This window comes from Cynara cardunculus, unplaced genomic scaffold (assembly GCF_001531365.2).
Source record: "Cynara cardunculus var. scolymus isolate 2C unplaced genomic scaffold, CcrdV1 Un_Scaffold_1396, whole genome shotgun sequence".
Lineage (NCBI taxonomy): Eukaryota > Viridiplantae > Streptophyta > Magnoliopsida > Asterales > Asteraceae > Cynara > Cynara cardunculus.
In genome coordinates this window covers 34,578-47,952 of record NW_020200757.1, presented here as the reverse complement: position 1 = coordinate 47,952, position 13,375 = coordinate 34,578, and the positions used below count along the sequence as shown (strand labels likewise).

Here is a 13,375-nt window from a genome sequence, read left to right as displayed (position 1 = left end):
TTTGAACAATTGTTCATACACATATTAATTAATATATTAATTAAATTATTGTTTATTTAATCTCATTTACTAATAACCGTTAGATGAGAAAATGAACGATTAAGATGGGTTAGCATAGTTTGCACAAAATATTGGGTTAGTATTTGAACCAGCCCCTATATATATATATATATATATATATATATATATATATATGGGCTCATTGAAGAAAAAACTGATTAGTTTGTGGTAACTGTGAGATCCAATCTTAACCACAAATCAATGGATAAATTAGGAAATTAATAATTATGGTAGTTTGAGTTAAAATTATAATTAGATGACATTTTAGGTATTTTTAAAAAACTCTCCTCTCCTCTCTCCTCTCTCCGACCTCCAATCTCCGGCCTCCGGTGAACATTAATCCGGCAGGTACCAAGTAATCACAAAGATGCACAATGTGATACCCATTGTGATACCATTGTGATACCAAATATGATACCAACTCAAATCTTAAAAAACAAAGATACACAATGTGATACCGATTTCACCGAAGATCGGAGGTCGGAGAGATGAGAGAGGAAAGAAGAGTTTTTTAAAAATACCTAATATGTTCTTTAATTATAATTTTAACTTAAACTACCATAATTATTAATTTTTTAATTTATCCGTTGATTTGTGGTTGAGATTGGACCTCACAATTACCACAAACTATTCAGTTCTCATTTGATTAGGCTCACATATATATATATATATATATATATATATATATAATGTAAAAGTATACAAGTATAACCAAGGCAGAATCCTGGGCCTACCTTCCAGATTCTAAACTTAATTTTCACGTAAAAGAATAATTTGTTAAGAGGTTTGCATGCATGCATGCATTAATTATATTGTAATTATTATTATTATGGTTTGCCACGCTTTTCTGAAATAAGGGAATGAATGGCATCGGAAAGCTTATTAATGGACGCGACCAAACCCACGATCCCTTGACGGTTCATTTCGTTTCGTGTTTCTTCCAACCGAAGCCTTTGTTCTTCAAGTTCCATCAACTCCCGGTGTCGTTTCTCCTTTTTCTCCTCGTAGCTTTTTAGGGTTTGGGACAAGAGCGTGGTGCTGTCCACGATGCTGGATCCTATGTCTCTCACCCTTCTCCTTTTCGTTTCGCTGTCCACTTTCTCTGTCTCCTCTCCTTCTGTTTCCGATGATTCTGCCGATGCTTCTGAAATAAAAAACGTTCCATAACATTCTTTCACTTCGCTACGCATTTAACCATCTGCTAATCTTATTACGTTATCTACCATACACTCAACTCTCAACTCTCAACTTAACAATATATATATATATATATATAGAGGGTATATTTCAAATGCAACCATGTCCATTTGTACAACCAATCCAACCCAATTAATTGAGATATTTATGGAAATGATGAGAGTTTATTTATTATGATTTAAATATTTATGAAAGATAAATAGAGTTCATTAATTATAATTAATATTTTATATTAGTAAACAATCAAAACTTATATGAAATCACATATTAATCAAATTAAATGAACGGTTGAGATTGAGTTGTATTGGTTGTACAAATGTAAAGGGTTGTATAATAACCAACCCTTCTCTCTCTCTATATATATATATTTAATATATATATCTATATATATAAAGAGAGAGAGAGAGAGAGAGAATGATCAATGATTAAAAGAAAACACACAAAAAAAACGATAACTTTTAAATAGTTAATTTGATATGAGTATCGACATACTTTTTTTAAATTTATAAGAAATCTTCAAATTTATATTTTATTCTAACATACAACCATTATTGTTTTCTCAAAACCACATAAAACCGTATTATATCGACATAGACAAAGAATAAAACAAAATATTAAAATTAAGATATATCGAGCTACATTGCATGAAGATCCTTACAGTCCATCCTTAAATAAGTGTCCAAAATTTTATTTTTACTTTATCCTAAAATAAGTATCTATTTTAAAAAATAAATAATTAAAAAAAATTAAATCTACCAATATTTAAGAGTTTGTTTTGATAGAAATATTTGAAAGTTGATAAAATAGTAAACTAAGAGAGTAAAGTTGTTATTTAATTAAATAAAAAATATAAAATTATTTATGATTAAAACTATATTATTTTTATTATTGACATTTATTTTGGGATAGAAGGAATAAAGGTTATTTTCATCACCGTTTATAAATACATTTGACTTTCACATGCAATTTTTCAATTTGTCATTTTCATTTTTTCTTAGAAGATGTTTGGCAGTTGCTGAATGATTTGGTGCAGAATGATTAAGAAACTTTTATAATATAGTGCAAAATGAAATATAATTGTTTAGTAATTATTTACAATGAAATTAGGGCGTTGAATGGTTAAGGGAGACCTAGGATACAAAATCATTCAGATGGTTTTAGAACCATTAAGAGACAGACTTTTTTTGACAAACAAGAGTCATCTCTTAATGATTCAGAATTGCCTCTTAATGGAATTATTAAGAGGTAAACAAACGACCTCTTAATATTTTTTTATTCATTTGGCTCTTTAGGAGTAAACTACACTTTTTATCTTTCTGGATATCAATTACTATCAACTTCCGTCCTTAGTTTTGTGTTTGGTACGTGAATTAGGACATGATAAGACATGACAAATTTATGATCTCTTGTTCAATGCGGCATAAGATAGGACAAAAACTCATTGTCCCACGTGCGATATGGACAGGGAAAAGGACTAAAACTTGGTGGGACAAAGTAGGAGAAAAAAAGACCCTTTGTTGTTCCACCAAACAGGTGAAACAAGAAGGGACAAGAATGAGACGGAAACTAAAAAATACAAATCTATCCTCATTTGATTAACCCTAATACCATATTTATTTTAATGGTCATTCACTGTCGATCATTGTAGCTACCACCACCAGCGGCCATTGGCAGCCAACACTGAGCACTGCCGATCACCTCCACTGCTAAAACCTCCTCCACCATCTCCAAAACCACCATCGACCACCACCACCATTGCCCACCACCACCTCAACCTTCAACAAGGTCATCCCTTCCACCATTGTGGGTTGCCGCCACCACCACTTTACATCATTTTCACATCCTATACAATCACCTTCCTCCACCACCACCCACCATCATTGTCACTTAAACAACCTCTACGACGCCTCTTGCCCACAATCTTTAAATCTTTCATTGTCACCATTATCCACCTCCGCCCACAACTACCTCCTACAACATTGTTGATCGTCACCACCGCCATTGTCCACCATCTTCACATCGTCCACCAATCACCACCGCTAATACTGCTACCACGATTATCACTGTAACAACCTCGAACGCACCTCCACCGGTATATAAGAATTTTCCAAACCGAATAAACATAGTTTTCCTTTAATCCAGTTTTTTCAAACTAACATCAATTATATAAAATTCTTCTTTAAAATTTTGTACTATTGTGTAAAAAAAATTAAAAAGAATATTTACTTGACTTGTGTCATTTGTTGCTATTACATGATATATAGAATCATCAAACTAGTCAAATCTTATTTGGCTCTAGTTGTACCAAACACCTTCTCTTGTCCAATCATGCCCTCTTGTTTTGTCAAGTCCAACCCAATCTTGTCTGCTTACCAAACACTACCTAAATTTTATTCATTATAATGTTGGTTAATTAATGTGTTGCCATTTTATTTTAATTTTCCTCTTATCCAACACCTTACTCTCATATAGAAGCTTAGTTGTGGTCACCATCGTCGACAAGGCCTCATCAAAGGAAGACTTAAGACTGGAAGCAAGAAACTTGTAGACCTCGATATTGGATCTAAGGATTGGGTGTGATCTCATTGGAAGGATTTTGATTCACAATTCATTAATAGCGCTTTCGTTTAGCTAGAGAGAAGCTCTCACACATTCTACAACACCATGAGCGCCATCACCATTAAGCTGTACCGCCACCATGAATTCTTCCTAGTGCTCTTATACCCCCTACCACCGATTTTCCTGTTCAGGATGAGGGAAGCGGAAGCTATTGGAAACGATTAGGGCTTCATATTTGTAACTTTACCCATTATATCATCAATTTCTAGGGTTTTGATTTCAATAAGGGCATGGTTATCAGTTTTTCACATCCAATATCGATCTAAAATAAATTTCGTGTTTATGGATTTGTCTTAATTGTACCATCTGTTCTAGCATTCTGCATTTCAATATGTTATTAACGTGATTCATGTGAATTTAGTAAAATTCATAAATAATTTGCTCGTCTTTTCTAGTTTAGGTTTAGACTTCATGTGTATTCATACATTTGCTCTGTTTTGTTTTGTTCGATAATAACTTGTTATATGAAATACATAAAAATGAGATTTTTATTTTCTCTTCTTTTTTATTTCTCATCTCATTAAAAAAAATGTTAATAACGTTATCGCTAACTAAAATGTTCATAGAGATGGAAATGCAGTAAGGGTGTCTTAGGACCATATTCATATCAGTGGCAGTAAGAGGTGGTTCGGAGGGAGGTGGTCAATGAAGGAAAGGAAGAGCATAAATGTGGGTTGGGTTGAGTTGGATTTTGTAAATATAAACTAACTTATAAGCTAAATTATTTTTTGGGTACACATTTGGATAGACATGAATTACCTTATAACCTAGCTTATTGAAAAGTTACTTGGAGTAGTTTAGGAGGAGCTTTCTGTCGGTTTTTTCAATTATAACCCTCATTAATATTAATTATTAATCATTATTAAATATGAATTATTAATAAATAAAAATAAAAATTAATTACTACTAATATTAATAAGTATTAGTTGAAAATTATTATTTATTTTAATTTTATATTATACACTAATATTATTTAATTAAAATTAGTTGAAAATAATTAATTAAATTTTAATTTTACATTATATATTGTTACATTAATATTAGTTATCTATAATTAATATTAATCATATTAATTATTTTTATATTATTTTTTTATTGTTATTCTATAAATTTAGTTGTCAAATATAACAATTCTAAAATATTTTATATAAGTTTCATAAAATTAAATTAGTCTAATCTTGTTTCATGGATGGTAAAATTATGTTAAGTGATTTTAATAAAATATTTAATTTAAATATTAATTATTGTTTTTCAAAAAGTATTAATTAATAAAAAAAAATTTCTAAATTTTTTTTAACAAATTTAAATCTTTATAATATATATAATAATCAATTTAATATTCTTTTAACTAACATATTATATTTATTTTAATTTTGCTTTATTATCTTCTTTGTGTTAGAATAATATATATTAAATATTTATTTTAATTATATTATAAAATATTGTAATTAACAAAATTTTCAAAATGCCATTTTTAATCATTTTACATGCTTATATATAAGCTAATTTTTTTTAAAATATGATTTGTTCATCAACTAATAGTTAATTTATCAACCAACTAACTTATCAGTTAGTTTGTCAAACATAGGCTTAGTTAGATGAATCAAGACCAAAACAAAATGGTAGTTATAAGGACCACCCGTGTAAATAAACACTGTTTATAAATGAAAGTTAGTAGTAGATGCCTACAACATGGACACAATTGTAATTTTTTTTTTTTTTATTTTTGAAAAAGTTACTTGCACTCCTTATTATAAACTCAAATTAATATCATAAATTTAAGTATAATGACAATAAGAAACAAATATGTAACTTTAACAGAAAATAAACCTTGTCATGAATTAGTCTTTGGATTTATCAAAACATGCTACCCTTTATTCACAAAGGTAAAACTTGTTTAGCTTGAAAAAAAAGTCTAATTCTGAATGGTTTTGTATCTTAGGCTTCCTTAAACCATTTGGAACTCTAATTTCATTATGAACAATTACTAAACAATCATATTTTTATTTTGCATTATATCATAAGAGTCTCTTCATTATTAATCATCCTACATGAAACCATTCAGCAACTAGCAAACAATTATAGAAACATAACTTGAATTAAGAAAAAAGAAGAATATTTGAGTAAGAAAGATTGGTATGTATTTGGTTGCATGGGAGTAGATTTTGCAAAGTAAAGGAGAGAAAAAGAAAAGGTAGATCTTGCAATCAATTGGTAGTACGAATCTTTGTGCAGTATAGCAGGCGAGCACTACATGTTGAACCCATCATCACTACCCTCCAAAATACCATAAACCTAACAAACCATTTTATTTATTTATTTTACACTAAAAAAACTTGTAATAATATTAAAAATAATATATATATATATACATATATATTGCACGATAAATCTTGATTTTTTATTTTGCGAATTTGTTTTTTTTTTTGAAGGTTTGGTATTCGTTTTATAAAGTATTTTGGTATGTTTCAATATTTATTTTGTATTTAAAAAAATGTTACCAGTTGGTTGTGTATAAGTTTTGTAGGGTTCAAATGTAGTAATAAATTGTACCTTATGTAATAATAAATATTGCATGTTGTATAATATAATAAAAAATAATTTATGAATATATAATCATATGTAACTATATTTGTGATTGAAATTTCAAAAATGGGTTAAAAGTCTTGAAATTTATAAATATATATATTTATTATTTTTTTACGATATTTCATTTCTTTATAAATATAAAGAGTTGGGTCATCTGAGACTAACTTTTTACACTTGAAAATCTACAGCAAAATGTTGTAAAGGTAAAAAAAATCCACACATTCATAACAAAAACACTGTGAAGGTTACCTTCACAACATTTTGTTGTGAAGTTTAAAATGTAAAAATATGGTTTCATATGATCCCAAATCTATATATGTATATATTAATATAAAGTTAGGATCATATGAAAACAGTAACCAAAAAAGAAAAGAGTCAGATCTTATACTAAAATGACATTTAAAATCAAATACAATTCACGTGACTTTGAATATTTGTTTGTTCTCTTTTTTAACCTTGTTTGTACATATCTCAGATTTTTTTTATGTTGTAATCTTAAAAAAATTAAAATTTCTAAAAGTATAATATAATAAAGATAATAATAAAAAACTAATTGTAATTCGTTATTTGAAAATTGTATTTTTAATGAGATTAAGAAAAGAAAACAATATATATATATATATATATATATATATATAGTTTGTTTCAAATACAACATGTTGCATTTGTACAACCAATGCAATCCAATAAATTGAGATATTTATGAAAATGATGAAAGTTCATTTATTATGATTTGAATATTTATGGAAAATGAATATGATTCATTAATTATAATCAATATTTTATATCATGAAACAATCAAAACATCTATAAAATCACATATTAATAAAATGAAATGGACGGTTGAAATTGGGTTGTATTGGTTGCACAAATGTCATGAGTTGTATAATAACCAACCTATATATATATATATATATATATATATATATATATATATATGAGCCTAATCAAATGAGACCTGATTAGTTTATGGTAACTATGAGGTCCAATCTCAACCACAAATCAATAGATAAATTAGAAATTTTATAATTTTGGTAATTTTGATAATTTTGAATTAAAATTTTATTGCAAGAACATTTTAGGTATTCTCTCTCCTCTCTTCTCTCTCCTTCCCACGTCCTCCGGTGATACCATTATGATACATAAAAATATTGACTTTGTTAAACAAAAGACACAGTGTGATACCCAAGCACATATAAGATGCATTGTGATACCACTGTGTTACGCCTCTGATCGCCACACAAACGACTTCAGTGTGATATCCAAACACATATAAGATGTATTGGGATACCACTGTGGTATCATCGAAGGACGAAGGCCGGGGGACGGAAAAAGGAGAGATGAGAGAAAATACCTAAAATGTCTTTGCATTAAATTATAATTCAAAATTACCATTATAAATTTTTCAATTTATCTATTGATTTGTGGTTGAGATTGAACTACATAATTACTACAAATTAATTAGTTCTTGTTTGATTAGGCCAATATATATATATATATATATATATATAGAGAGAGAGAGAGAGATAGATATATGAATAAAACTGAAAGAAAGAAAGGAAGAAAGAAAATTGGAAAGTGAAAGTGGAGCCACATGATGCCATGAATGAAGAGGTTTTAGAAAGTACTTGATTGTTTGATACAGCGAATGAGATGGTGAGGTTGTAACAGAGCTGTTGACTGTACCCTATTCCTATATATAATATCCACACAACAATAAATGGAATTGCAATTACTCTCTTTTCAAACCCTGCATCTTTGACCAACATTATCTATATACTTCCATCCAACCTTTTCTTTTTATTTTCTGACACCATTTTCTCTTTTTAATTTTTCTTTTTTAACAAAACTAATTACATAACTTTTTGTCATCTTAAAAGAAAAGAAAAGAAATTATTTCAAAAACAAGGATGACCAATTTTTGAAACAGCTACCACCATTTTCATTTTCATTTTCTAAAATCAAATTTCATTTTTAATATTTATTTCACAACAAAACTTTAATTTCCAGTCACATGTCAAAATGGGTGCTGTATTTTCCAAATCGTAAAAACAAAACGACATCTCAATAACATGGAAGACGACAAATAAAATAAGATAGTAGAAATCCAGATAATTTGTTTTTCCTACTTTATTTTTCTTATTACCTGAAGCTGGTGGCGGAGGATGCGTTGTCACTGCCGCCGGCGGAGGCGGAGGCGGAGGAGGAGGTAGAGCCGGCGGAAGAGGCTGCTGTTGTCTGTGGGGGATCTTCCTGTGTACGACGTCGTTTAGAGCTTCATAGATATTCAGAAGCAAATTGGAGGGCAGATTTCTTTCTTTACGTTGGGTTTTATCCATTGACCAATAAGATGGTCGATCTTGTGCAGGTGATCGGACCTCGTACTCACGAACCTTCTTGTAGTCGCGTAGCAGGTTATCCCACTTGTCATTGCACTGGTTCTGGCTTCGAAGGCAGCCATGACTCCAACAGTAATTCTCCACCCACTTCCACCGCAGCTCTCCGCCACGGATGTTGAGTGTGGCGGAGGTGGTGGCGTTAATGCGACGCTCATCGTCCAGCTTCTTTGCGGTGATCAGGACAAGGGTCTCTTCGAGGGTCCAGTTGCCTTTTCGGTACTCTCGGAGGTGGTTCGAAGCAGGCGACAAAGTAACGGTGGAAGTGGTTGCGCCACCGTGGATGATGGCCGGCAAATGGTGGTTTTTGTAGGAGATGGCAGGATAGGGGGTGACATTTACAATATTGGGGGGCGTTATGGTGGATGTGTTGGGAGGTTCAGACATTATTCACCATAGCACATATTTGATGCAAATGTGTGCATATATACATTCCATGTATTTTAAATCATATACCAAACTCAGAAAATTGGAAATATCCAGATTTTAAAATAAAAGTAAAACACAGAAAATAGGAAATTTCAAGATTTTAAACTAAAATTGAGCTCCCCTAAATTTTCTAAAAGTATCTTTTTTTTCTTAAATAAAGATAAGGGTTTTATTTTCAAATACCAAGATTACCCTAAAAATGATTACCATATGTGACAAATATCTCTTTAATCTATTTATATCAACAAAAAAACTTTGAAAATAATTTTTTAGAGAAAGCAATATAATATTTTAATCAATGTTATATTCCTAAAATATGAAATCTCTTAGAGATGAATATAATTTTTTTCAGAGATTTCAATTTTTTTTAGAGATTTCAATTTTTTTTATTCTCTATTTTGGAGAATTTGTTTAAAATACTCTAATTAAATTATGCTTAAATTAATATTCAAGTTCTAGTGTTTTTCACTAGCTAAACATCAATCAAAATCTTATTTTTTACACCTTGACTAATAGTTATGAACATAATAGTCATAAAAATCCACTACAACCCTAATGTTGGGTTTGGTATGTAGGACGGGATAGGACGGAACATAAGTTATTGTCTCATGTTTGGCACGACATGCAACAGAACAAGAATTCATTATGCATGTTTGTCACAACACGGGACAGAATAAGAACTCATTGTTCCACGTTTGACGTGACATGAGACAGGTACAAGGTGAGACAACATGGGATAAAAGAGGCTTTTTCTTGTTCCATCAAAATAGGTGGAACAAGATATGATAAGGATGAGATAGAGACTAAAATATTACTAATCTACCCTCGTTTGATGTATAATTTTCATATGGTATTTGTTTTAATAGTCACCACCGCTAGTTTTGGCCGCCGCCACCACCAACGGTCATCGTAGACCACCTCCACCTCTGCCCCTTTTTCCACTACAACAACATCCTCCACCGCCTCCACAACCACCATTCACCACCGTCCATCATCGCCTCTACCAAGTCGACCACTGACCACCACCATTCACCACTATCCATCGCCACCTCTACCAAGTCTCGACCATTGACCACCATCATCCATTGCCACCTCTACAACCACCATCGGCTACCGACCACCACCATCCATTGCCACCAACACCACCACCGTTGGTCACCTCCAACTCCTCCTCTACCGCAACTACCTCCTCCATTATCTCCACAACCATCGTCGATCACTTACCATTACTGCCCATTGCCACCTCTACAACTACCATCGACCACCGACCACTACCGTCCATTGCTACCACCATTGGCCACCTCCATCTCCTCCTCTACTGCAATAACCCCCTCTATGACCTCCACAACCACCGACCACCACCATCCATTGCCACCTCACCTCCACCATAACTATCACTGCCACTACCTTCAGTACATCGGCTACAATTACCTCCTCTACCATTATCAACTACCACCACCCCACAATTCACCATCCTCACGTCCTTCACAAACACCGTCATTCACTAACCACCACTGCCTCCACCTCCATAACCACCATTGGCCACCGACGATCACCGCCCATTGCTACTACTACTATCGGCCACCACCACCTTGACCATAACCTCCACCACCTGCACCACTGCTACCCACCACTATTACTACCTCCACCACCACCACCACTACCAGCAGTTATATCAAATTTTTCATTCAAATTTGATACCATTACATATGCATGTATTTATTTATAAAATTGTGAAAAAATATTTATAAGTTTATTCTTTGATTATTTACTTTATTTGTATTAATTATAACTTTTGTATAATATTTAAAATCATCAAATAACTTTTGGGGGCAACTTATCTAGTTATGTCTCATCCAGTCATAGTCATATCAAACACCAAACAGACACTTGTTATGTCCAATCCTGTCTCGTTCAGTCTAGTCTAGTCTTACCCACTTGTCTTGTCAAGTCTTGTCTAATTTTATACTGTCCAATCATGTCTGCATACCAAAAGCTACCTTAGGGTGATTCACCCAAAGGTTTTGGTCAGAAACATCAACCACATTTTCAAGATTAAGGGTGTTGGATGTCATGTGTTGATTTACACTATAATCAATAATCCACCTAGGTCGACAGGTTTTAGTCATACCTGCTATCATTGATTGCCAAAAACCGGTCCCAGGCCGGGCCTAATCGGTCCCAAGCTTTTCCATAACCGGTCTTGGTCCTGGTCCCGGTCGAAAATGGTAGGACCAGTCAAGGTACTTCATAACCGGTTATGGGCCGCTGGTCCCAGTCCCAACCGGTCCTGGCATTAAAAGTAAGATTATTTTTTTAATGATATATATTTTTAATACATTATAAAATTTACAATTGGGTCACTCAAATACACTTTAAAAATACGTTTTAATATAATTAAAATTACATTGTCTTATAAAAATACATTGTAAATTATTTGAAAATACATTTATTTATTAAATTATTTGAATTTTCGGGCCGGTCCATAGCCGGTCCCATAACCGGTCCCGCTCCCAGTCCCAAGAAACTACAAAAAACTCCAACCGATCCCGGTTTTCGGTCCCATAACCGGTCCTTACCAGTCCCAGGCCGGGTCGGGCCTTTGCCGGTCCTGGTCCTCCGACGGTCCCGAGCCGGGCCGGGCCGATTTGGCCATCACTACTTGCTATATTGGACAAAACCCCTTCTGAAGTAGGCTTATGATATGTTAGACCAAGAATTTTAGCAACATGTTCCTCAGAAAATGGAAATGAAGGTATGGACACAGGTTGTTTAGTAAAATGAGAAGTAAACATGCTCATATTGCTAGCTAAGGGCATAAAATTTTTATTTTGAGATTTCGATCTATTTTGAAAATAATTTGGAAACCCTATGAGTTTAAAACATCTTTCAGTAGTGTGTCCAACAATGCCACAATGTTTGCACATAAGAGTGGAGGGTTTGCCAAATCTTTTCTTATTTTCATTGGCTTTGCTTAAGAAAGTAGCATGTTGTGTTTTAGTGTGAGGTGAAGAAGTGTTCCCCCTCGGTGAGATTATTCTCTAGATACAAGAGAAAAGACAGTTTTCACCAAAGGAAGAGGATCTCGTGTAAAAATATTGCTTCTAATAGGTTGATAAACAACATCAAGACCCATTAAAAATTGCATAAGTTTGATGAGTTGATTGTGTTTAAGAAAATCATGCGAAACATTGCAAGTACATGAAGGGAGATTGACAAGAGCATCAAATTGTTTCCACAATGAGTTGAGTTTATGATAATATTCAGAAATAGATGTGTAGATTGAATGTAAATGATCCATCCACTCTGTCATATGTTTCTTTCAGTTCATCCCACACTTTCGATGCCTCTTTAGAAAATATTTGTCCTAAAAAGAGATCCTCAATCATGGAACTTAATATCCACGAAAAAACAACAACATTACATCGATCCCATTGTTTTTCTAGGATAGAGTCATTTTTGGGACGAAGACATGACCCGTTATTAAATCCAATTTTACTTTTAGTTTCTTGTGCTAAAGCCATAACACATGCCTAAACTTTATAATTTTCAGTACCATCCAATTTAAAGTTCAATAGAGGAGCTCTGGTGGTGTCACTAGGATGAAGATATAAAGGATATCCAAAGTCTAGTTTAGCAACTTTAGATTCCCCTGAACTCCGAGTGTCAACATTTGGCCCAACAATAAGCAAGGAACACATAAGGTAAAAACTGAATAGGTTAAAGCAGGATTCCTAAAACACTCTTAAGGTGCTAGGTCAATCCCATTATTCAGTTACCACAACAATAAACAGAGAACTATAACCAAAATAAGAAAGGGACAAACCAATAACTTACTTAGCAACAGGTGAGCTAAAGGGAGACTTATAAAGATCCTTTAGAGAAGCGCAACAGAAGAGAAAGACAATGAGAGCCCCAACACCTTAGACAAAAGTTAGAGCACCTAAACAGGTCCTCTGAACTCTTAAGACTTAACCATGGTTAAATCAAAGGAGGTCAGAATATAACAAAGAAATCCAGTACCTAATCCATAACAAATGAAGTACGCCTGTTCTCTGAAGGGAGGAACATGTTTAAAACAGTAA

The 13,375-nt window shown here is 32.6% G+C and overlaps 1 protein-coding gene across 1 annotated transcript; it reads right to left on the bottom strand.

Annotated features, from left to right (window-relative positions):
• Window positions 1-887: 887 nt before the first annotated feature.
• Window positions 888-9,248, bottom strand: LOC112502426 (trihelix transcription factor ASR3-like). Its single transcript, XM_025106328.1, has 2 exons — window positions 8,612-9,248; window positions 888-1,204 (listed from the first exon to the last, which is right to left on the bottom strand). The coding sequence occupies exons 1-2, from the start codon at window positions 9,246-9,248 to the stop codon at window positions 888-890; spliced, it is 954 nt and encodes a 317-aa protein (XP_024962096.1).
• Window positions 9,249-13,375: the final 4,127 nt, after the last annotated feature.

Excerpts from the sequence above, each read along its gene's own strand:
- LOC112502426 (XM_025106328.1), bottom strand. The coding sequence starts at position 9,248 with ATGTCTGAACCTCCCAACACATCCACCATAACGCCCCCCAATATTGTA. Across the intron at positions 1,205-8,611 it reads TCCTCCGCCACCAGCTTCAG|AAGCATCGGCAGAATCATCG; the intron begins GTAATAAGAAAA and ends TTTTTATTTCAG.